The 25,294-nt window shown below is 48.8% G+C and overlaps 1 protein-coding gene across 4 annotated transcripts in view; it reads left to right on the plus strand.

The window, feature by feature from the left end:
• SAMD4A (sterile alpha motif domain containing 4A) overlaps window positions 1-24,162 on the plus strand; it is a 223,672-nt gene extending 199,510 nt beyond the window's left edge. For 2 of the 4 annotated variants that reach the window (XM_061180850.1, XM_061180852.1), the window contains 6 exons: window positions 572-690; window positions 4,989-5,190; window positions 6,527-6,653; window positions 14,312-14,395; window positions 15,690-15,743; window positions 19,836-24,162. In XM_061180850.1, the coding sequence (XP_061036833.1) occupies window positions 572-690; window positions 4,989-5,190; window positions 6,527-6,653; window positions 14,312-14,395; window positions 15,690-15,743; window positions 19,836-19,864 (615 nt within the window). In that variant the 3' untranslated portion in view covers window positions 19,865-24,162. The remainder of the gene's footprint in view (window positions 1-571; window positions 691-4,988; window positions 5,191-6,526; window positions 6,654-14,311; window positions 14,396-15,689; window positions 15,744-19,835) is intronic. The other 2 variants (XM_061180851.1, XM_061180853.1) reach the window with 1 other exon arrangement.
• Window positions 24,163-25,294: the final 1,132 nt, after the last annotated feature.

Genomic DNA, 25,294 nt, shown 5'->3' on the forward strand with positions numbered 1-25,294 from the left:
CCTAAACCTTAGACAAAATTTAGGTGAGGAATGGTGCACTGGGGTTGTGTAGAGCATGGGGCCCTTTAACTGGAGATTTCTCAGCAGAGCCCAGACACGCAGAGAGTACATTCCCTTTTCTGAAGCCCCACAGACCACTCCAAGGTGAACACACACCATCAAGCAGATTGATTTTTTGGAGTGGTTTAGCATTTCCATGGATTATGAAAATGCCTGTAAAAGCCCGAGTAGTCAACAATCAATTTTGCAATTCATTCTTGGTTAATAAGCAGAGTCCAGAGTGGAGTCAGGGGAAAGTGGAAAGTGGGTATGGATTTGCCAGAAATGCAACCAAAATCGAGGGTTGTCAAAAGCTTAAGACATGTACCTTACCAGGCACCTCCAATGTCAAATAACTTGAATTTTCAGTACAGGCATCTCCCAAATAAAACTGACTGCTGTTTGGACCAGGTTGGAAACAAGGTGAAGAAAAGGCAGCTGGAGGACTCCTATGTTTCCCCTATTAATCGCGTGTTTCTCCCTCTAATGCCAGGCTGCGTCACCCATTAAAAAGTCCTGTTTGTTTTTGCAGGCATTTACAGAGACACAGAAAAAACGATTGTTGTCATGGAAACAGCAGGTGCAGAAGCTCTTTCGGTCTTTCCCTCGGAAAACCCTTCTAGACATATCAGGATATCGACAGCAAAGAAAGTATGTTGGGATTTCAGTCTTTGTAATGCATGGTGGTTCCAGTACCTCACTGTCTGCTTAGGTTCCAGGGGCAGGACTACACAGGGCATCATTCCTTGTTTATCAGGGCGCCCTATGACAAGTCCAGATCGCATTCCTTAAACAGGTGGGGTTGGGAAAAAGCTGTAGAGGGAAAGAATTCCCAGAGGAAGAGCTGAATGTGATCTTTGGCAACTCAATTTACATGGTCAAAATGACGGTATTAGTCTGGATGGGCATCGAGTGGGGAGTGGGTATGATTTAATGAATGCCCACAAAACACTTGGTGGTTTATCCACAACAGGGGGCTCTGAAAGGACAAAAACGGGTTGTTCTCTCCGCACCTTAAGTGGTAGTGTAATTTTTTCTCCCTTCTTGCTGCAGACAAGCTAATTATAGTTGGTGGCAGGGTGAAGAGCCCAATGCTAGTCTATTTCGGTCTGAGCTGCAATCTAAGAGTAAAGCAGTACCATTCTTGATTTTTCATAGTACTTCAGCTTCTTGGATGCAGTTAAAAATAAGCCTCGTTGTACTTTAGAACCCATTACCTTAATCTGGTTTTAAATTGAGGAATCTAATTGCATATTAAAGGTGAATTACAGTGACAATCTGGGGGAGGAATCACGGGGAGGGGTAGAGTGAAGCCTGGAACAATGACAGGGAGTTTTGGGGAGACAAGGGAATGATGATGATGCAGATATGCTGAAAAGTCAACATTCTATTTTACTTTTTTCAACATGAGCAGATACTCATTTTTTTCGCTTGCGCCTAGAAAGTTCTGAATTCATTTTTCAGTGCATATGTAGAAGCTCTGTCTGTGTTAAAATGTTTGGCATTTATTTGCATAAGTGTGCCTTGAAACAACACTGTTTTATAAATTACTTCAGGGAGATAAGGCCAGTTGGAATTTGTGAAAAGTCTTCATTGAAGATTAATGTAAAAATTGAAGTGTTACCATATTCCAGCATATAGAACACAGTTATTTATTAAACAAACATTTAGCATGTACTTTGTGCCAAGTGGGTATCCAAGCACTTCAGAATATTAATACATTTAATCCTTGCAACAGCCATATGAGGTAGAGGTGCTATTATTAACCCCAATTTACAGAAGAGTTGGGAGGCAGTGGCATCCGGGATTTGGACCAGGCAGGCCAGCGCCAGCTCCAGAGTCAGTGCTCTTAACCACTGCGGTTGCGGGCAGCTCTCCTGGTCCCCGGATGATGTGCAGAAAAGAGAATCAGACAAAACAATACTCTACTGCCAGCTCCTTGGCCCCAAGCCTCCCTGGAGGGTTGGGCTGGACCACCTGTGCACCCTGAGGATTCCTGGGGGCCCAGATGAAAGGCGAGGCCTGCTCCTTAGCCTTCTTCCCTGGGGCTGCCCCCTTCCCAGGCTCTCCCTCTTCTTGTAAGGTCAGCAAAACCCCCAAGAAAGAGGAGGAAGATCCAGACCCCTCTTGCAACACCAGGCCCTTGGGAGACAAGTTCCAAGAGGAAGAAGGAATTCAGAAGTTGAAGATGAAAACAGAGCTTTCAGGCTCTTTGCTCCTCCTCCCCAAAGTGCCATCCGCTGCTTCTGTCTGCCCTGCTTTGTCCTTGGTCCACATCACTGTTGCCCTTAACCTTGACTTCTCTACAGTGTTATTAACTGACGCTTGAATTGGGCTAACCCAAGGTTTGCCAGATTGGTCCTCCTTTTATTGATTAGATCAGAATGAATTCAGTCGTCAATTATGGATGTTCAATTGGAAGTTGCTAAAGCTCCAGAAAATAATTCATTCTCATAAATATTACCTCTGGGATCTTTTTATGCTATTAATTTGCTTTGAAGACCTGTTTTTCCCATAATACAAAGGTAACTTCAGCCCAGCCCCTCCTTGAACTATCACAAATCCCAAATTAATTGGTTCTTATTAATGTTATTTTATCAGTCTTTTCATGCATTTCAAGGAAATGAACTCAGTTGGTTAGATTTAGGAAAGCACAGAAAGACACAGATGGGCAGAGCAAGAGAATGAGAAATGAAAACTTACGTTTGTCACTTTGTTCTCTCCCTAGAAAGAATGATTATTTCATTAAGCCTAGTGATCTTAAGTGACTTAAGCTTTCACTCTGGTTACCAGCAGTGGCAACCCTCAATAAGTCTGACTTTGTAATAACCAAGTTTAGGACACCACAGTGAGATCCACCGTCATTCGATGGCCTAACCAAATTCTCCCCTCCATCCAGCCTATCCCCAAAATGTTCTGGGCTCTACCAGCTCTGTGAATGCTAACTTTAGGAGTCCACGTTTCTCCCATGACTAAATGTCCCATTACAGAATCCTCTGCCTACATTATATTGCTTAAGAATATAGTCTTGCCTGCCTGGAAGCACAAATCATTTTAGCATCACTCGCTGACTGCTCTGTTTTGCATATGAAATAACTTTTTAAAAATCCAACCAAAAAGGAAGATGAGCAAAAAAGCTGTCTGCACTAAATAAGGAAAAATCTTAGGAGAATACTAAATCATCATACCAGGTGGCCAAAATTCTGACTCCAAAAACCAAAGGACTAGTTTTCATAGTTTAAAAAACAAAAACAAAAAACCCCCCAAAAAACAGCCACTTGATCCTTGCCTCCACCTGTCACATGTTGTCCATACTCCAGAGGAGGTCTCTTCCATCACTTGAGATTACTTCTACTCCTCTGGGCCCGAATTTCTTCTTTCAAACCGAACATTTTAAACCTTAGTAAAAGAAGGAAGAAAGGGGGAAAATGGGAGAAAGAATGAGATAAACCAAGAGACCTAGAACCCGTGAGTGTCCTTCTCACCACGTGTACGTGAGCCTCTGACTGGAATCGGGAACCATTCTTTTGGGTCACAAAAGCCGAGAAGTGGAAAAACACAGCCCAGAAATCAGTTGCCACCAGCTCATTGTGGCATTCTCTTCCCTGCTCCCCCCCCCAGGAAATTTAGGAATTCTAAGGAAGAAACACTTTCTGGGATCAACTGTGCTGATGACTTAGATACTCCACCCCACCACACACACACGCACACGCACACACACACACACACACACACCTCTCTCTCCCTCAGGAAATAACTGTTTTGCAACACCTCCCCTCCCCATCATCTGGTTAAACTACGTCAGCCCTGTCTCCTGGAGTCTCCTCACAGGCTTGGTACAAACCTCCCCTGTGTAGCTGGGAAAGCAAGTCTATTCCATCTTGTGGCCATCGGAGGTAAAGCATTTTGACTGAAACATCAGTGAATGACTAAAGCTGACTCTTCTTGGAAAGAATGTGCTGGTTCCTGAAACCCTGCTGGCTGCTGTGCACCCTCCCAGAACTTGAGGCCTGCTGGAGAGGACGAGTTCTTCAGCGCTGAGGTCACCAGACCAATGGGAGCACGGTGTCCGAGCATGATGCCACGGGTCCGCGGCCGCCTCCCTGCGTGGACCCAGGCGAAGCCTGTGACCTCCGGGTCTTTCTGTGGGGAGAGCCTGAGGAGTGGGGAGCAGTCGGTGTCCTAGGTCCAGAGCGATTGCAAACATCATCATCTTCATTCTCATATCCCTCCTCTTCACCTGGAGTCAGAGCCCTAGACATGGGGTCAGCTCTCCCATTTGGAGAGGTGATTATAATGCCAGAGACTCATTCATTCATTCACGCAACCTGCATTTACTGCCAGGAGCTGATCCAGGCAGGGGGGACCTGCAGGATTGATGAGGACAGACACCATCTTTTTTCTCATGGAGCTTACGTCCTAGTGGGGCTCATAGGCCACTCCTTCCAAGTCTGCTGTACAGACAGACATCAGAACCGGACTGTGGTCTGAAGCAAGGGGCACAGATCCTGGCTCTGCCGCTTTTTTGCTGTGTGGCCTCTTGACGGAAACGTGAGTGCTCAGGGCCCGTGACACAGTGGAAGAAGGCTGTAGAGCACACGGGTTAACCTTCTGGGCTCATATTCCAGCCCTGCCCCCCAGTGGCTGTGTGACCTTTGAGAAATTATTAAGCTCTCTGTTTTACTTCTCCAGCTGTAAATGGAGATAGAGTGCCTACTTCATAGGATTGTCGTGAGGATTGAAGAATCAACATCAAAGTCCCAGGGCGGTGCCCATGATGTTAGCTCTCAGATGCTAGCTGTCATTTAGTCATAGAACCCTGACCCCCGTAGACCTCATAACGGTCAAACTGTGAGCAGACCCCAAGGAGGCATCCTGCTGGCAGTCCGGGGGTTGGGAAGGGCTGAGGGTGACTGATGGCCTCTGTTCTTCCCTCTTGGCTCTCACAGCCGCGGCTTCGGGCAGTCCAACTCCCTCCCGACGGCTGGCTCTGTGGGCGGTGGCATGGGCAGACGGAACCCACGCCAGTACCAGATCCCCTCCCGGAATGTCCCTTCCGCCCGCCTTGGCCTCCTGGGCACCAGCGGATTCGTCAGCTCCACCCAGCGCAACACCGCAGCCAACCCCACCATCATGAAACAAGGAAGACAGGTCTGCTTGGCCCCGGGGAGGAGGGTGGGCGAGCCCAGCTCAGGGCCTGAGGCTCAGGACATACCCCCAGACAACCCCAAGGCGAGAGGAGAGGCCCAGGGGGGCTAGACTGAGGACAGTTGTCCCTGTGGCTCAGAGGTTGTTTGCACTGTTTCTCGGGAAGACAAAGCGAGGCCACAGCAGCAACTGGCTTTGTGGGGATTTGTTTAGGCTGCCCCACGACCGCTTTAACCTTGGGGGCCCTGCACACGGGGGGCCTTCAGGAAGAAATGCAAGACCTATTTCTTCTTTGCCTTGATCCTTGACCTGCCCCAGCAGATCCCATTGCCTTCCAAATTTGGCTTCCAGAGCATCTAAGGGCTTTCTTAGCCTTTTTATCTGAGGCAAATAGCTCCTTTGTCATGGTCCCAGCTGTGGTGGAGAACCCACAGGAAGGAGCCTGAGAAAGGCTGTCAGAGGGAGAATTGAAACATTCTCAGTCGGTCAAGGCCAGGCTGCCAGAGATTCTCGCTGTGGGATTTAGAGCCAACCTCTGTCCCCTGGCTCCTCGTCCCATTAGTCCCACCCTCCCACCCAGTGCCTCCCACCTGTGTAGCCCCTGCTGTGTGGGGACTCTGCAGGTCGGGGCTGGGGGTAGAGGAACACCAAGTGAGTCTGAGGTTCTGGGTTGTCATGAGAAACTAAGGGATGAGAGCTTGATTTAAAAACAGGAAACAGTTCCTGGCAAGACAGGCAGGATTCACTCCCCCCAGGGAAGCAGCACAGGGTAGGAAAAAGCCCCACTCTCTGACCATTGTGGGAAGCCCCCAGATGGGTCCAAGAGGAAATCACTGCTAGGACACCCACGTAATAATAAACACACAAGCTGAGTTGTGCCAGCTCTTTGCCAGCTGAGAGGTTCTTTTTTCTCCTCCTTGCTTTGTAGTAAATTGTAAGAATCTCACAGAGAAAATCAAATGAGAGCCCTGAAATAGTTTGTGCTCTTCGTTGCAGACATTTATAGAACTCCCCCCATTTCCTAGAAAAGTGATAGGAAAAGCAAAGGCAACAGAAGGGATAAAAAGAGTTTTGGAGCTAGCAAGGGAGATTGGTGTCCAGATTAAGCTGAGGCTCAGAAAGGAGCCTGGGGCTGAGGAGGTTTCGCGGGGCGGGAAGGGGGGGATTGAACGGAATCTGAATCCCCTCTCTCTAAATAAGCAGATGGATTGCGCTGGCCTATAAGCCCTTTCCCAGAAGTTAGCAGAGAGTCCTCCCAGGGTACTTGCCTCCTGGATTCTGGCTGGGGGCCCCCCCAGGTGTCCGGACTAATGGGTTCTGCTTTCGTGTTTCTCCCTAGAACCTCTGGTTCGCCAACCCCGGGGGCAGCAATAGCATGCCAAGCCGCACCCACAGCTCAGTCCAAAGGACCCGCTCGCTGCCTGTGCACACTTCACCACAGAATATGCTGATGTTCCAGCAGCCAGGTAGGGCCCAGCCCTCCATCCCTCGCTCTCCTCTCGGGGAGGCCAGGTCGCCAAAATAGATGCCCCAGTGAACCCAGGCAGAAAGTGCTTAGCCTCAACTGTCACCATGCATTCTTTTGAGCTTATAGAAGCCTTTCCTTTTTTAAACCGTGCCTTGCCAGCATGAATAGCGGCTGGTTGGCTGGGAGCCAGCACACGGAGCTCGAGTTGGTTGCGATCTGTTGGGGGTGTTTTTGATCCTAGTTATATTTCTAGATTGATTAACCCAGAGATATTACTGGGGGGTTTTCAGGGGGGAGTTGGGCGGGGTTTCATGTGTAGTGTGTGTGTCGTTGGTATATACGTGGGGGAATGTGTAGATAGTGAGACAGAGAAAGAAAACTTGACAGTGCTGATGCTGAGAGACCTCCCCCTGGTTTGGGAGTTCCTTGCACACGTGACCGCTGGTCCAGCCATCTTCCCTTTACTTGGTTAAAGAGCAGCTTGGTGCACCTCGTGTCAATTTCACCTTTGACCACGCCTCCTCAAACAGAGTAGCCAGAATTACATACATGTGCAGGCCAGCAGATGCCTGCACCTTTTTCTGTGCAGACAGTGACCTCTTAGACTCCATGAGTAATACAAAGCCCCGCAAGCAATTACTACATGGGTTGCACCTGGAAGAAGGTCCGCACCCTGGGTAGACGTGCTCTGTACCATGTCTTACAGGAGTCTGAGGGGAAATGTCACTGTGGCCTGGGTGGGCAAGGAAGCTTCTTAGAGTCATAGGTGAGCTTCAGGGAGCAGAGGGTGAAGAGATGGAAAGAGGAGGGTGGCGTTGCAAGCAGAAGGAGCTAAGAGAGCAAGACTGCAAGGGTATCAAGTCCCACAGCGAGTCCCACGGCGGCTCGGCACAGGGGTCAGGCTGAAGTAGCGGCAAGTAGACCAAGGGAGCTGGAAAGACTGCAGCCGAAGGTGAGACCCTGAATCCAAGGCCGAGGAGCTCAGACTCCAGCTGCTTTCAGTGCGGAATCGATAAAAGATTTTGAGCAGGGGGGGTCAGACAGGGCTAAGCATGGTGGAGTGAAGGGCAGGCAGGCTGGAGGAGGAGAGGCCACCAAGGAGAAGGGCGGGTGCTGATAGCAGGGAGCCCCCAGGGCATAAGGTATGTCAGGAAAGGAGGGGACATCCACATAGTCCAGATGCTGGTTTAAAGTTGCTTCTTGACTTCTAGAACTCTATACCTATTTGTGCATTTTTGTTTTAAAGCTCCTTTTCTTCATTTTGATACTTGCTATTTTTCTTCCCAGGAAGAAATACTTGATAAAATTTGGGGGTTGTGAAGGCCTTCTCCCTGGGTCATTTAGTCCCAGCCTCTGTTTTCATGTAGAATTATGTATAATCCATTGCCAGTAACAAGAGAATCTGGACAAGATTTGAAGACATCCTGGGCACGAGACCTTTCACCTTAAATGAATAGTTCACCCTGACCTCAGCCCCAGGACTGCAGCCCAGCCACCGTGCAACCTCACGGGAGCCCTCGCGTAGCCGACCACTCTCTTCCAATCCTAACACACTTGTAGCCTTCTCCATTCTTTCCTACCTCTTTTTACCTCCCCGCAGCTCTCTTCCCAGTCCTCAGTCATCCTCTTTGTCCCCCATCTTAATTGGGCAGACCAGGCCCACCAGGAAGAGCTGGGCCATCCCTGGGAGAAGAACCATTTGGGTCTGTTGCTATGAATCCTCCATCTGCACTATGTTTCCCTTCTGCTGTTATACAGCAATGCTGAACAGTTGGCTTATGCTCAGGTCAGCTATGACCCTAAGATTGTTTCCACCCTCTTCCCATGAAGCCTCTTGTTCCCATAGTTAAAGAATCAAATAATACCAAACAGCTTGTAAGAGAAAGTGACTCCCCCTGCCCTCCCCTCCCAGCCCATAGTCCCATCTCCAGAAGCAGCACTTCCAACTGTTTTCAGTTTTCCTGGTAGTTATCTGCAAGTCTCTCAATAATGTTCTTCGCATACTGGACTTAGAACTCTAGAACCCTTGGGTTATTGTTGTTGTTGTTTTAATTAACCTCTCACCCGAGCATGACAAACCCACTTCCAGCAAGGTCCTGATGAGGCACGGCATTTCTAGTAACCACGGCACGGGGACAGAACTGCTCCATATTTCCTGATTGCAAATACCCTGGTTAGGGCTCAGCAGAAGCCACTCCTAAGTCCTGCCCAGCACCCTTGGCCCATGTGGGGTGGCTCTTCCTGAGACATGGCCATGAAGGGCAAGGCAGGGCACAGCTGTGACCCAGGATCCCTGGCTAAAGGGAAACCAGGCTGCAGAAAGTCCCCCCACGGGCGGAGAAAGTTCCTCCTCAGCCTTTGCATCTAGGGCCTGAGGGCCAGGGGCTGGGACTAGACCATAAGCATCATATCAGGGAGGCAGAAATCAAGAAGGCAGAAAGCGGCTTTCATCTTTACACAAGCAGTAGTAATTGTGAACGCAAAGTGGAATAGAGATGTGTGACCAACCCAAAATTAAATACTCAGAAAACTGTGCTACATTCCAACATAGTGGTTTCCTCCTGGCCATTAGATGTCTTCAAAGCACCCATTTTGAACCATCTGAGCAAATCTTGAAGACTACAATACATTCTAAGGAAGTTTGGATTCTATAAACTTAAAATAATCCCATCAAGATGATGGAATGTCTCCAAAGAATAAAGAAAAGCCAGGGGGCTAGAACCAGCCTCCAAGTTGTATATCAATTCATCAGTCACCTTGCTTGAATTTGCGAGACACTTCTTTCTTTCCTGGACCTACAGAATCCTTGGCCCCTTGGAGGCCAGGGCAGGAGGGGTGGTTCTTCACTTCATTCCCATGTGGACAGATTTGAGATGTTTCTCAGGACAAGCCAGGAGAGCCATCGGTGATTGTTGCCTCTTGCTGGCCTGTGGGATGAGCAAGAAACACGAAGCTGGTCCTCCCAGAGAGAGGAGGACAGGGTCTGATACCATCACCGGGGGGTGACGAGCTCACAATCAGGGTGGCGCCTGGCGAGAGGGGTCATGTTTCTCTGAGAGGTAGGGTGTTTTCCCAACTGGAAAATTAGTTTGGAAACTGCTTGTAGAATGACACCTTATCTTGGAAGCAGAGCCTGCTGACCCGGGCTCCGCCACCCTTGGGATCAGAGAGGATCTCAGAGCAGCCCTGGCGTGACACTAGGAGGCCACGGAGGCTCCTCGCCACCTAGAGGGCCTGATGGGAAAGGGCAGAGGGGGCCAGCAGCTGACTTCAAAGGAAAAGCATGGAGAAAGGTAGACTGGGCAGCCTCACAGGGGACCTCATCCTTCCCTTGCACGAAACCATGCGCAAACTACCTTTGGTACTGGACCACCCGGATGTGAGATGGGTAAGGCAGTGCCTTACCTGGCAGCATTTCATGATGTGACATATCCGTTCTCCATCGCAAACCTCCCCTGTGCAGCGGCTCATGACTGGAATCCTTCCATCATTAGAATACCTGGGAGCATAGTGCACAAAGCTGTTATCATTCCTTTGTCCTTAGTGTGAGTGAGTTTCAGACTCCTTCCAGAGAACTGCCTTTAGAAAGAGAGGGGAGAGGGGGAGGACCGTCAGTGCACTGGCTCCACTGAGGGGACGGAAGGGGCTGCCCTGCGGAAGCAGAGGCCAGAACAGGGACCCACTTAGAGCACCTGATCAACATTTGCTCCCTCCTTCTAGTAATCCAAGGCAAACAGCCCTGCTCAGGACTGGCAGAGAATGGGCAGAGAGGTTGGCAAATGAATCAATTCTTTCACAGCCAAGAACCCAGCTGGGTCTGTGCCCCGCTGCTTCTGAGAGCCAAATTCAGAGAAACCGACTTGGGGCAAGATGGTACAATAGTGTCGTGTGCCATAGTCTCCTCATCATTTTTTGTGAAAATGTGGGTCCCGTAGGATTTCCTCAGCACTTAGTTCTGCAGGTCTAGGAGTGAGGTCCCCAGAGAAGAGCTCCATTCCCCACAGCAGATTCAGGGAGCGACTGCGTACCTGTGTTCCCTGCCGCCCGCCCACCACTACCAGCTCTGCACGGCCGCATTGGCCCATTTCCCTGCCCGCACTGATCTCTTTTCCTTTTGACACCATTCTCCCCCTTTCCTCTTGGTTCCCGCCTTCCCTTTATCTTCCTTCCTCCCCTCATCACAGCTGTGCAGCTCCCACTTCTGCATTCCCTGCCCCTTCCTCAAGAGCCTGACTTTCCTAATTTCTCACCTTCCAGCAACCCACTTCTCACTCAACCAGACTCAAAGCCCTCCTGGTTTACTCAGCAGAGAGGCCTCAGCTGTCCTTGACAAAGTGGGATTCTCAAGGTTTTTCCTAGAATGCCCCAACCTGTTTCTTATTCTAAAGTCCTAAAAACATTGGCCCCTTTACCTCAGCCTCAGGGACTTGGAGAGAGCGGCAGGACACTTCAGGTGCCACAGCCATGAGACTCAGCTGCAATGGCTGCTTCGGCCAAGAAAAAGCCACGTGGGGGTCCCCCAGGTGGACCCTGCAGCAACACCTCATTAGGGATGGGCGCTGCTTCCTTCCGGAATCCTCTTGACCCTGGGCCTGAACGGCGGTCCCTGTTCTTGTGGGACTTCTGAAAAGGCACAATTTGAAAGTCCCACATCAGCCTAGACTTTGGGCATCCTAGAACTGGGGATCCTCAAATACATCCTAAATACTGGAAGGGTCTGATGGGGAGGGGAAGAATCCCTTGTACTCAGAGATGCCATCCAAGCTAAGGAAACAGGCCTGCTAGGGCAACAGGACAGAAGGCTCAGAGTCTATCCTTTTTGCCCTCCCGAAGACTCGAAACTACACCTGCCCAGTCCGTTACAGCTGGGGGCCCAGGATAAACGTGATGAGCCCCCAGGCTGAGCAGGAGCAAGGACAAGAGTTGGCCTGTGGCCCATGTGGACCTGTGGGCAGGAGCTGCCCAAACGCTTAGTCGGGGCATTGAGAGCTCTGCCCACCAAGCCACCCGTGGCCGAGGGCTTCCAGCCGAGAAGGAAGCTGCTCTTCACCCGTCTGGTCTCCCGCTGTCTCATGTGTGCAGGGAGATGCCACGGATCTGTTTTTATCAAATACACAATTAAAAAGTCACACTATTAGGAAACTCTGGAGTGTGAACATACGGGCTTCTTCCAAGACTTAGAATTTTTCAAAGCTGCTCTGAGAGTGATTGGGAGTCACGACTCCCCCGTGCAACAGAGGGAGAGCTGGAGGATAAAAAGCAAGCACGCCGACTTTCAGCCTAAAAGAGCAGCCACTAGGGTTTGGAGATTCTGGAGCAGAGAGCCCCACATTTCTCAGCCCCCCTTTTTTTGGAACACGCAATCCCAGGCTTGGAAAATGCCATTTTGCTGCGTGTTGGCAAGAAATCCTGCAGCTGAAACACTTCTCTCCAAATGTCGAGCATCTTTATTTATCCAAATCTCTCCACAGTGTTTGTTTAAAGGGGAGTGCTAGAGAGTAAACTAAATTTTACAATGAGCATATGGATGGCTGTAACTGCTGGGGTTTTTTTTTTTTTTTATTTGCCTACTGGCTATATATAAAATTGTGTTTCTATTTTATAGATTTCACACCCTGAAGGCTGCTAATTTTTGCATGCATATGATTTTCACATGAATGGATGAAAATACTAAAATACTCTTCCCTCTGGGTTGTCTAATTGCCCGACCCTACTCAGAGCAGTGGTGGATGCGGGTGTGGGGAAACCAGCTTCCCTAGAAGCCCAGTCGTCCTCTGTCTGCTCATGAACTGGCACAGTTGTCTTTCAGACCCATCGATGCTGGAACTGGTGTCAGAAAGAACCTTATCTGCTCCCTGGTGTTCTTCATATCGATCCATTCTGCCAACCTTCTCTTTTGAGAATTTTAAATAACGGAAACGACATCTGCCTCTGAATTAGCTGGTAATGGGGAACACAGATTGCAGGGAAGGCTGAAATGTATAGCTCCTCGAGGAAAACAAATACTTTGGTTTCGCCATTGGTTTCAACTTCCTCTCCCACCAAACCATCAACCTCATTTTTCATTCCCTCCCCGCTCTGGCCCCAAGCGCCCCCTAGTGGAGATGCGAAGGAGCCAGGAAATGGCCTGCAGTTTGGGCCGCAGGATCCTTTCCCCACTTTACAGATGGAAGAGCTAAGGCCCAAAGAAGGGAACAGCTTCCCAGGGTCACACAGGAAGGCAGTGGCAAGGCTGAGGCTCCCCAGGCACTCAGAACATATCCCACTGCTGATTTTTTCTGCCCTCCCCCACAGGCTTTCACAGTTCTGTCCGAGTTTCACAATAGCTGTCAGTTTCCTTCTATTTCCATCTTTTTCATCACTCCATAGACAGGTATGAGGTGTGCAGAAGGCCATGGCTGGGTATCATGGGAGAGTCAGAGAAATCTGAGAGCATCGTCGCTGTCTGCAAGGCACTTCCAAACTAGTTAAGGATGTTCAAGAGTTCCACAGGATGGGGAGGATGGGGGAGGTGCTGATGGTGAGCCCCAGCACGACAGAGGAGGCTCAGGGGTGCCTCCCCCTTGGAGGAGGAGGGATCAGAGCCTGGAGAGATAGGGAGGGTGCACATGGTAGAGGGGGTGCTTTGTGGTTCGAATGCACAGTATTGTCCTGGGTAGCGGGAACCCGCAGAGCAGACGTCTCAGCCCTTGCTTCTCAGTGCTTGGAGTTTGAGAGTGTTGACAGGCATGGCAGGCATGCAGTGTGCAGTGGAGCACCAGCTCTGGGGTCAGACCCATGTGGGTTCCTGTCCCAGCTCCGTGTCAGCTGGCTAGCCTTGACAAGTCACTTAGCCTCTGGGAGCCCCACTTGAGAACTGGACACCCAGCAGGGTCTTGGACTCAGAAGAGGCTCTTGCCAGGCTGTGGTTTCCATTTCCTGCTCCTTGCAATGAAACAGAAATGCACCAGGCCCCAGTTCTAGGCACAGGGAGCAAAGCCATAGTCCTGCTCCAATGAAGCAAACATTCAACTGGGAGGAGGTGACAAATACACACATGTCAGGTGTTGGTGATGGCTATGAAGAAAAATAAAGCAGAGAAAAGGGATGGGGTGGAAAAATTCTGTTCACATACAATGAACAGAAAGTCTGACAGTAGAGCCAGAGATGTGACAGCAGGCAGAGAGTGAGCCATGGAAATGTCCAGAGACCAGCATTCTGGGCAGAGGGAACAGCAGTGCAAAGGCCCTGGGGTAGAAAAGGGCCTGGTAGGGAGTGAAGGAAGGGGTTGCTGTACGAGGGCAGAGAGGTAACAAGGGGCCAGGTCTTCGGGGCCTTGCAGGCCACGGCAAGGGGCTGGCTTTTACTCCGATGGGAAGCCGCTGGAGGGGTCTGAGCAGAGGCCTGGCAGACTGTGACCATGACAGCTATTTTTAGTCACCAGTTTTTTTCCAGCTGCAATGGACTCAGTGTGTCTAACAGACTCAGAGGTTGGTTGAACCCGAGTCCAGCTCACCCTCCACGCCGGCCCTGTTGGTCTCTCCCACCCCGTCCCCCGAGTCCTCCCAGGGAGGCACTCCAAACCCTCACCCTGGCAGGTGGAGCCAGCGACACCATGCCTACTTCCTCCTTGCTCTCAGAGCCCCTGTCACCAACGGAACCCTTTGTCCCTTGCAGAATTCCAGCTTCCCGTGACTGAACCCGACATCAACAACAGGCTGGAGTCCTTGTGCCTCAGTATGACCGAGCACGCCCTGGGAGGTGAGTGCATCCTCCCCGCATGGCACTGCACACCTGGGAGAACCCCCAGCCACGTGCCATCCTCCACAGCTTGGGAGAAAGGGAAGGGCACAGGCTGGGGAGGCAGGGGACAGGGAGGGAGAGGGAGAGTGGCTGCAGGGTGCTGTCGGACCCTTGTCAAGCCACACCATACACAGTGGCCCCCAGCGCCCTGCTCCTCCTCCTTCTCTGGGAGGTGACTCGGGTCCCTGGAGACCGAGGCTGCCCTCTTTCCCCAGAGGCTCCACCCCCCAGGGCACACTGGAGTCCCAGCCCCGCAGCTGTCCTAGCCCAATGCGGGCGCTGGAGGAGCCAGGAACACAAGACGTGGCTTTTAGTGGAAACATTCCCCCACAGCACTGGATTCCTTCCTTCTCGGCACTAGATCCCCCAGTCCGGTCCAAGCATATCCCAACTTGCTCTAAAAATAGAATTTCTGAAACCAAAATCCCTCCTTGTTTTTACATCTCCCTGTTCCAATGGCTTCCACGACGCCCAGAGCCCCAAGCAGTCCGAGGCGTCCTTCGCAGTGTGACAGGGACGGTCTAGTTGGATGCGCCAGTGGTGTGCAGGGCTGCAGCCCCTGGAGGAGCTCCCAGAAGCAGCTGGGTCGTCCCACTGTGTGTTTGGTCTGCAGCCCTGCATCGTCACAACAGCCCTGGGAGGCCTTCAGTGCCCTCCTGGTACTAAACGTGTGCCTTTCTCTGGCCTGGACTCACTGCCAGCCCTGGGGATGTTTGGCAGGCAGAGGAGAGATGTCCGCCCCTTCCTGCCAACCTCCAGGGAGGCTGTGAGTCATGGAGATTGAGACAGGCCTCCTGTGACCCTTCCCGACAGCCCTGTCCGGTCTGGACGTGCTCACCCACCCCAGAGCCAGAGATGGGTACACGGAGAGGCACAATTTGTGCTATCCCAGCAGCAGCAAAAAGAAAGGCTGTCATAAGCCACTGCTCCAGAGAGCTTTGTCCTCCTGACCAGGAATGTTTAGATTTTTAGTCTCTACAAACACAGTCTTATCCTGAAACCAAATAGGACAAAGGTAAATGCTCTGTGTGGAGCAGAGTACAGGCTGGGACTGCACCCACCTGACCTCACCCATGCGAGGTTCTCCATAGCCTGGAGAAAGCCTCCGCTCAGTACCAGAAGGGAGCTAGCTGAAGGCCTCCCAGGGCTGCTGAGCAGACAGACGGTGGGGTGCACAGCTCCCTCCGTGACCCCCCGCTGGGGTTCCGGGGAACCCCCTTTGCAAACACCACTCTCTCCCTTGGCCATTCAGTTCAGATCTTAGGAGCTTCGCAGCATCACTGTGCCACCAGCGCCTCTTCTCCAGGTAACCGAGGAGATTGGGTCAGCACCCTGACAGCACCTGAGGAGTAATGGGAAACAACCCAAAGGTCCATCAGCAGATGAATATGGACGGACAAGATGCACTCTAGCCACACAGTGGAATGTCCTTCAGCCTTGGAAAGGAATGAAGTACTGTTACGTGGCTGATCTGTGAAAGCATTATGCTAATGGGTGAAAAAGCCAGACACAAAACGCCACACCGCGTATGGTTCCCTTAATGTGACATGTCCAGAAGAGGCAAACCTACAGAGACAGAAGGCAGATCAGTGGTTGCCAGGGTCTGGAGGGAGGTGGGAATGGAGAGTGGCTGCTAATGGGCACCAGATTTCTTTTGGGGGGTGACAAAATATTCTGGAATTAGATGGTGGTGATGGCTGCACAACTCTTGTGAATATGCTCAAAACCACTGAATTGTACACTTTAAAAGGGTGAAATTTGTGGCATGCAAATTATATCTCAATTTTGTCCTAAACGGAAGGCCTCCGGACCTGAGCCTTCAGGCCAAGCTCAGCCCCCTGTAGGCAGCCCAGGTGCCCTCCCACCTGACACCTGACAGGGGCTGGCTTGCGGGGCGACTCCACTCAGTCCTGCATTGCCTGTGAGAGTCAGCCAGGAGGACTGACCTCCCCCCGGGCTTGACAGATCTCAGGTAATTGGTGTGTTGGAAGCTCTTATCAATCCGCCAAGTACTAACACCATCATCATCATTAATAGCAGTAATGCCAAATGCTCTTTATTAAAGGGAGGTCTTCATTGAAAGACTTCATTTTTAGCCTGTTCTTCTATTTTTACAGGAAACATCTGTGAACTGTTTTTTTTTTTTTTGCTAATGTTTTCATCTTGTTAATCTCCTAAGCCTTTTTATTGCTGTGTTTTTTCTCAATAATCCTCTCTGGTGGGAAGCCTCCTGAGCAGCTTGCTGAGCAGGGAATGCAAATTAGGTTCAGGGTGGCCCAGGTGGGTGCGGTGGCAGCGGTGTGCCCTCCCACTGCGACAGCATCTTTCTGCTGGCCAACCCCTGCCAGGTGCCAACGGAGATGACTTCGCTGGGAACAGAATTTCTGCCAGTGAGTGAAGTTATCTTACACGAGGACGAATGACTAGGGAGAGGAAAGCAGAGTAGTAAAAGATGTTCCTCTGCTGGCATCTCAAGAAAAGAGGGGAGAGGTGTCCAAGTTCCTAGGACACCACATCCCAGGATGGCCATTCTAATGGGGCTGCTCCCCGGGCCCCAAGCCTTGGGGCCCATCGTTTTGTGCCGGCATCTCTGCTCTTTCAGTCTCCTCCAGTAACTGCTGCCCTCTCGGTGTTGGTCTAAGCTACTTTTCCCTGGCCTTCCCTATCCATCTCTTCTTTTCTCTCCCCAGGCCCCTCTGACAGAACCGGTGAGGAAGCCCAGGGGGTGGGTTGCCTCTGCCATCTTGGTTTGTGAGTCTTTATTTAAGGCTTTCATCTGGCTCTGCTGGGCTTGCTCCTGACTGGTGGCCCCAGGTGTTCAGGGAGACTCAGTACCAGCAGAATGGGTCTGCGAGGCTCCGCCCGGCAGAATGGCGTCCATAGTGAATCAAACCATAAAGACGAATGCACGGTCCATCCTCGGATGTTCTGGGGTTTGTGCTTCACCTGATCCCGTTGTCATTCCTTCTCACCTTCTCTCCTCACTTCTTCTTGGGACTTAAAGCTCCACTTATAGCCGATAAAAGTGCAAATCGGGAAAAGGCTCCACTTTCTCAAGACATTATTCTGCCTTTCATTTGAAATTTGCCATAATAATTATAAAACCTATGATGGTTGCATGTGAATGGTGCCCCTTTGAGTTGTGCAGTGCACGACCCGCGCAACTGTAAATGGTGAGTCTGGACTTAACCTACTGGTCATTTCCCTGCAGGTGAATACCAACCATCACCCTTGGAGGATGAGGTATAGGGTGAGAATTCTGTGAAAATGCAACTTGGGGCTGGGTTAGTTGAGATTTTTCTTGTTTTCAGCTCCTCATTTCAGCAACTATGAAAGGTTGACATTAATGAATGGACGAGTGAGGCCCAGCAAGAGTGTGCACTGCGCTTCTACAGACGAAGGAGTGGCCTCTGCACCCTCACCCCACCCACACACGTGTGTGTGCACACATACACACACTCACTGTTCTCCCACAGCCAGTTACCACTGCTGAGCCACCACTCAAGAGGCTAAGGTTGACATGCGTGGAAGGCGGGGAGAGGTGATTCGTTCACATCTGGGGACCTCTAGGATTGATAATCTGAAACAACAGATGCTCTCAGGGGCCATTTGCTTCCCTTCTCTAAAATCTCTCAAAAAATCATGTAGAACTTTACACACGCACACACGAGTACAAGTAAAACTGGGAAAATCTGTAATATGGGTAGATTACATCAATGTCACTATCTTGGTGGTAATGCTATACTATACTTTTGCAAAATGTTACCTTAGGGGCAAACCCAGAAACAGAGTGCTATTTCTTATGTGGACCTACAGTGATCTCATTAAAAATCTGAATGAAAGAAACATTTTTCTTCCAAGTCCCTGCTGGCAAGATGCCAGCCTGGCACCACCCATGAGGCGGCCAGGAGACCCCTGCAGTGGGCTAAGTGCTCCTCTGTGTCACTTAGGTCCTCCAGCTTTCCCTGGAACAGTCGGCCACGCCCCTCTCACATGTGAGCTCTGCCCACTGCATCTAGAAACACCTCTGCTAGACGGGCCTTGTGACGCAGAGGTTTAGACCAAGACACATCTACTGACATGTGGACATCAGCGAAACCAGGGAGGCATCCTGCATCCCATCCTGGCCTTCATTTAGTGGTCACTGAACATAGTCATTTCTACCTCCTATGACTAATCCATGCCTCTCTCTGCTCACTGGAGAAACTCTAGCATGGACCATTGTAGGGACCTCTTAACTGGTCCTCCTGCCACCAGCCATGCCAGAGAAACCATTCTGAAGTCAAATCTGGTTACTCTACCACTTATAAATCCCCAATTACCTATGTCCAAGCTCCTGTTAATAGTACACAAGACCCTTATGGTCTGATTCTGGGGACTCTCCCACAGTCCCGTGTGAAAAGGGGTTGGGCAGCCGTCGGCTCCCTCTGTGGTCTGGCTCACTCATGGCCTCTCCTCTCTGACAGGCATGTCCCCCACTTTCTCTATAGCCTGGTTTCACCGATTCTCCATAACACCAACATGGCATATGCTGGGTGGCCTCAGCGCTCTTTCATGTCCACTGGATCTTTCAGTTCCAGGTGCCAAAAAAATATCTCACCCTGGTGTCTCTGCCCCCGAACAGATTCTTGAGACAGAGAATCTGGATCAGTTTGGGTCAGCTGCATCCCCCTGGTCTGCTCAGCTGTGATCAGGGATCACAATCACCACCACTCATCCCCGGCCTCTCAGCAGGGACTCAGGGGGAAAGGGAGATGCTCCCAAAGAAAGGGACATGAGCTGGACAGGTCCACCTGCATGTGTATTGCAAAACCTAGCTGGCTGTCTGCCGTATCTCCTGCCACTCCTCCTGTCCTTCATCCTAAACCTCCAACCCGCCCCCAGGCCCACCATTTGATGAGTAGCATCACGCCTATACATGAGCTGTATGCCCTCCCCACCCTAATACTCTCCTGCCTCCTCTTTTCTTCTCCTACCAGACCATCTACAAAGTCATTTTCTTTCTCTGTGAAACCATCCTTGACTTCCAAGGGCAACCTAAACACTCCTTCCCCCATGTTCCTGCTGTGCCTGGTACATACTCCATTACAGCAACTATCCCTCATATGTCATTGTCAGTTTACATGTCTGTGTCCTGTCTAGGATATATATATACTTGGACTAAGTGTGAGGATTAGGTCTTTTCATCTTGGTTTCCAGGCGCAGTATGGCTCCGGGCAAAAATAGCTATGTTGAGTGGGTGGGTATGTGAAGAATGAGTGAATGGATGGATGGATGAATTTAACCCTTATCTGTCCTCAGAGACTGGGAGGTCCAACATGCATGACGCTGGAATCGGTGGGCATGAACGGAATTGCTTTGCTCACCTGTGCCCATTGTGTCCTTCTTTCTCTCCCAGACGGGGTTGACCGGACCTCCACAATCTAGAGCTGAAGATGAGAGTGACCGCGCTGGCCGTGAAATCGACTGCTGCGGGTCCAGTGTTAGCCATCTTCAGGGTTGCACAGAATCCTCCAAGATACTTTGCAGCCTCTTTTTTTCCCCTGGTCCCTCTCCCATTTTGATTTTATGAGAGCGTAGGTCGTCCTTGTAAACATATCAGTAGACCTGGGATTGGTTATTTTGTCATTTGTTTCTGTCGTGGGATGGCTTGGTGTGGGGCATGGGGAGAGATCTCTAAGGGAAACATAGGACTGGGAGCGGGTGGAGGGAATGCAAGTGGCTTCTTCGATGGAAATGAGGGGGAAAAAAAAGAGGATACCGCTTGGAAAGAGATGAGAGACTTGGGAGGGAGGCAGAAGCCCCAGCCCTTGGGAGCCTTCTCAGACCTGCCTTCAGAGTCAGGCCCCAGGAGGAAGGCACGGATGCCTGCGACCAAAGCACAATGGCGGCTCGCTCTTTTATGTCTCCCCTGATTGGATTCCCTGAGGCCCCTGCTTGAAATCCAGCTGCAGAAGAAGTCCACATGGCAACGGGGGCAGGAAGGGAGAAATTCCATCCAACAAAATTTCAGATGAACTTTGATTTGTGTATTGTTTACATAACAATTTTAAAGGGTACATAATGTGTAAAGAGTTGGGATAGAACTTTTCTTCATACTATGGTTTTTGTAAAGGATTTGTTGCTATGGATTCATTTTTTTCCTCTATTTTTATAATAGCAGCAGGGTCGTCTTTTTAAATGGCTGCCAAGCTCTGCTTCTCTGGAAGACGGAGCGGTCACGTAGGCCTGAGTTGTGTCTCCCACCTGCGGGTGGGAGAAGTGTGTAGGTGGAGTTGAGGATGTGGCTGGAGTGGGCGGAGCAGTGGGAAGGGCGCCACCATGTGATCGGTTATGGGATTGCGCGCAGTCACCTAGAGAGTCTAAAGGAATCCTGCTGCCCTTTCTACGCTGGATTTGCTTCTCACCCGGAGAACCTCTTTCTCCCCACCCTACCATGGGGTGTCATCCTATCACTCCTGGCCTCGCTCCACACACACACACACACACACACACACACAGGTGGGTACAAGTTTCACTGGAGGAGAAAAGGCAAGGATGGATATTTTTCCCTAGCAAGAGGCCTTAATACCCAGATAATAAGCTCAAAAGGCCGCTTTTGGGGGGTTGCTCGCAGGAACCCCAGCCTGGGGGCTGCAGCCCCTTGGCTCGCTCACCGCTGAGGAAGAGGAGGAGAAGCGCAAGGTCCGGCAACAGTGTATAAACGGTCAGTCAGCAAGTGGCAGAGAGAGCTGCGGGAGACGTCCCAGGTGGGCAGTGGAAGAAGATGTGAGAAAGGTCGACTTCATGATGGAAATGATGATTCTATCACGTACGTCAGGGATTTGCTGTGTTGTCGGCTGATTTATCCACCCACACGGAAGGGAGACAAAACTACTACTTACATGGTGAGAGATTAACAAACTACGCTACCACGAAGTAATAGCTCTATTTCTTAAGGGCAAGAAAGACTACGTTTGGAATTTGATGCAATGGAGGGTATTAGAGGAAATCCAAGAGGAAATGTGCTCTGCGCTGGAAAATTGGGTTGTGTAAGTGATGGTGTGACAGCTCAGCCAGAGGTGAGATCAGGGAGATGGTAGGAGGCCTGTTTGTTGAATGGGTGTCTGGTACCATTTTTTGGGTTTGTTTTTTAGCAAAGTCAGAGTCGAAATTAAAGAGATCAGGCCATGAAAATCACTGCGTTTGCTTGGGGTTATTTTTTTAAATAATGAAGTAAATACAATTTAAAAGGCCTTAATGAAATCCAAACAGCTTTCTTCTACCTTCAAGATTGAAAATGTACACCCAACACAGCCTTGGATGTTGTGAAGCTTGCAAAGTCTTCTTAAGGTCTAAAATGTGGGAACATCTTAACCACAGAGAGCCTTTAGCAAGCAAAGAACACATGAATCCAAAACATCCTGCACTGCATTTTTTTAAAAAAAGGGGGGCTCTCCATGGGTGACTATGTTCTAAAGATGCAAATTCATTTGCAGAAAGAGGCAGCATTTTTTAGTTGATATTTTTTAACCAAGTGCCATTAACATTCATCCTCCACTCCCCTTTTCTAAGCAAGCTTAGGGTTACTTGGGGAATGTGTTGGGATGGACGATCATGTGTGAGCCGGGAAGGACAGGTCAAAGATGTTGAAGGCCAAAGGCAAGACCAGAGGGTTTGCGAAGGTGTGTTTTGGATGCTAAGAACGTGAATGGAAGAAAAAAACAATGGTATAACACATCTTGTGGAGAAATTAAAAAGCATTCAGATCTGCTGCAAAACACATATATCCATAAACACTCGGGTTGTTCAGAAAACAGATTGTGAACACAATCACATTAGCATGAATCCTTTAAAAGGAAGAAGACCTTAAAGTATTTGCAAATCTGAATTTCTATTTATTCCTTCACTGAATATAGAAACAATGGTTATCTGATTATTAGAGATATTATTTTGGATATGTTACTTATTAACTTGCTATGGCTGGTAACCATGATAAAGTCTGTTATTAATAACAACATAATTCTTTTTTTAAAAGAAAAGCTTATTTTTCATTGACTGTGTATAGATTTATCTACTTAGTTGTGTTTTGCTCTCAGTTTTAATTTTTTTTTAAGTTGAGTGTTCTGATAAATTTTAGGAGCCTGTCCCCACCTTGTTTTGAGTCCTGTGTTGACTGCAGGTATACAGCTCAATCTAAAAATCCTAAAGCAAAAGAACTTTATTTATAAAAAAAAAAAAAAAATCAAACAGTTGCATGCATATAAGGCTGTGAAGTCGGATATTTAGTAATAAAGCGGCAGTGCCTTTTTTTGTATTTACCCATTGACCCCCAAATGCAACTGTTTTATATTAAGTAAATAGTAAACATTAAAAATCTCAGAGTCAAATCTATTTCACTACATGGGTATTTTTCTCCCCTTGTTCTGATTTAAGCAGTGTGTATTTGACATCTCTACATTGTCCCAGGGACAGTGGTGTTCTACGATATTGTTATCATGTATGATGTTTTATTGGTGCTTTTTATTCATAGTGGTTTCTTACCAGAAACAGTAGGAAGACACACATGAACTGTGTACAAGAAATGAAACATTGCTGCTGATATGTTTTGTTTTGTTTTCCACATGCTTTTTGAGTTTCACTTTTTAAACCAAGGGCCAGCAAACAAAAGAGATGCCCTGAAGAGGGCGGCTGTTTGCACCAAGCTCTCCAATGCTGTGTATTGACGGTCCCTTTTTGGTACTCAGGATTGGAGCTAGAGCTGGGCCCCCTCTCCCATTCATTTGAAGAGACACTGAGGGAAACAAGGTTTTCTTTTGAGGTGTCGTCGGCTGCCTTTTACGGAATGGGAGCCTTCTCCGGGTCTTCTGTTCTTCTGCCCCTCTTGTAGCTACTGCCAGTGCAAGGTTTGTAGATGCACGTTCCCCCTCTGGAACCGGGATCTCCCTGAGAGCCTGGGCTGGGGGCTGAGCTGGGTTGAATGCATAGGTGCACAACCAGAAGGGCAGCGAGGGGAGGAGAAAGCAGCCCCCATCTCGGTGGCCCTCTGGGGATGTCTTGGGCAGGTGGCCCCAGCTTGGGTGCAGGGAAGCAGCCTAACCAAGGCGTTCAGGTGTGCCTGTTACAAGAAGGCCCTGGGGAAGGATAATTTGCACATGGGGCTGTGATAACACTAATGTTGATTTTTTGTTTTACAAGTCATCAGAGATGTTTGCAAAGTGAGTTTTATTTTTTTGTAATTCCTTTATCTTTACTTAAAGGTGAATGTGTATTCCTCTGGGAGGAATAGGAAGAAAACAGGAATGTTAATAATGTCAAACAGAAGACTTCCTCCCTTATTAATATATAACCCTCATGTATTTATGCCTAATGTAAGCTGACTTTTAAAAAGCTTTCTTTTGTTGCATGCCCCGTGCAGGCATCCCTATTGTACATGCATGCCTTTCGTCCTGTTTTCCTGTATAAAGTTAGTGAACAAAGAACTATTTTTGCCTAGTTCATGTTGCCAAGCAATGCATATTTTTTAAATTTGTCATATATGGAAATAGCATGTTTGTTACATGTAAAAGCTTTACTGATATACAGATATACTAATGTTTGAAGAAGCTGTTCTTTGCAAGTGTACAGTTTTCAAATGTTACCAGTGAAACACCCTTGTGGTTTAAACTTGCTACAATGTATTTATTACTCATTTCCTCCCATGTAACTAAGAATCATGGCTATATTTCATATCAACGTTATATTGAAAGTGAAGGGAAATGATTAATACAAGGTTTTGTAACACTGGTGTGTGTCTTTTTCATTTTCGTCCATATGATCGATTAGAAAACAAGAACTGAATCTTAGAAATAAGCCAGCCAGGAAGAATAAGCCTGACATCCCTGTAAACTGTTCCCCCCTGACCATTCTATGAAAACTGCGTCTTCCAACCATGAGCTACTTTTTTTTAACAAAAAGGTAGGGAGAGAGGTGTAAAATTTTATGCAGCTTGATCTGTGCCCAGAGTAACCAATAAATGTATCACCTGACTTAGGGGCATGTTTCTAAATTAAAACTCTAACCTTGCAGGTGGTACTGTTTATAGCTTGCTCTCCACCCTCAGTGCCTTTGAAATCATATTTTACCCCTTAACCACAGCATAAACAGTAGCTTCCTTGGAGCCTTGTGGTTTTAAATACACATGGCTTGAATCTTATTTTAATACTTCTAATTCCAGTAAGATATATAATATACATTAATATAAATTCTAAATAATGTGTCAGTTAAGCATATGGTTGGAGAGACAAACCTGGGTTTGAATTCTGGCTCCAGCATTCTCTGGCTGTGTGATCTTGAGCAAGTTACTTAACCTCTCTGAGCCTTGGGTTTGGTTTGGGTTTTGGCCTATGACACTCAAGGTTTGTGTAGTTAAAACTCTAGTCCAAAAAAAAAAAGAAAGAAAGAAAGGTAAAGACAAAATAAAACATAGGATACAGAGGTTATTACCACCAAAACCTAGCAACCTGAGATTTCTCTGAGGCAACCACAGCTTAACATTGTGACAGTGACCATCCGGTGACTGCCTTTCCGCCAGGCTCAAGCTGCTCAAGAGACTGGCAAAATCCAAAATGATCCCTGGTAAAGTGAAGAAATGCCTCGTAAGCTGAGACATTAAATGAAATTCCTCCTACAGTTAAATTCCCATAACCCAAATGAGCTCTATCTCGGTATTCTGTGAGGAGGGGATAGTGTACAAGAGAAAAGTTGAGCCTCACTTTTGAAATGTGTGGAATGAGGGGAGATAAGAGAGTTGTGAGATTAGAGGGACCATAAAGGGCTCAGTATGGTGCCCAAAATGGGGTTAGTTAGCAATTTATCAGTAGAGCTGTAGCTCTTTGT

This window comes from Eubalaena glacialis, chromosome 2 (assembly GCF_028564815.1).
Source record: "Eubalaena glacialis isolate mEubGla1 chromosome 2, mEubGla1.1.hap2.+ XY, whole genome shotgun sequence".
In the NCBI taxonomy this organism is placed as follows: domain Eukaryota; kingdom Metazoa; phylum Chordata; class Mammalia; order Artiodactyla; family Balaenidae; genus Eubalaena; species Eubalaena glacialis.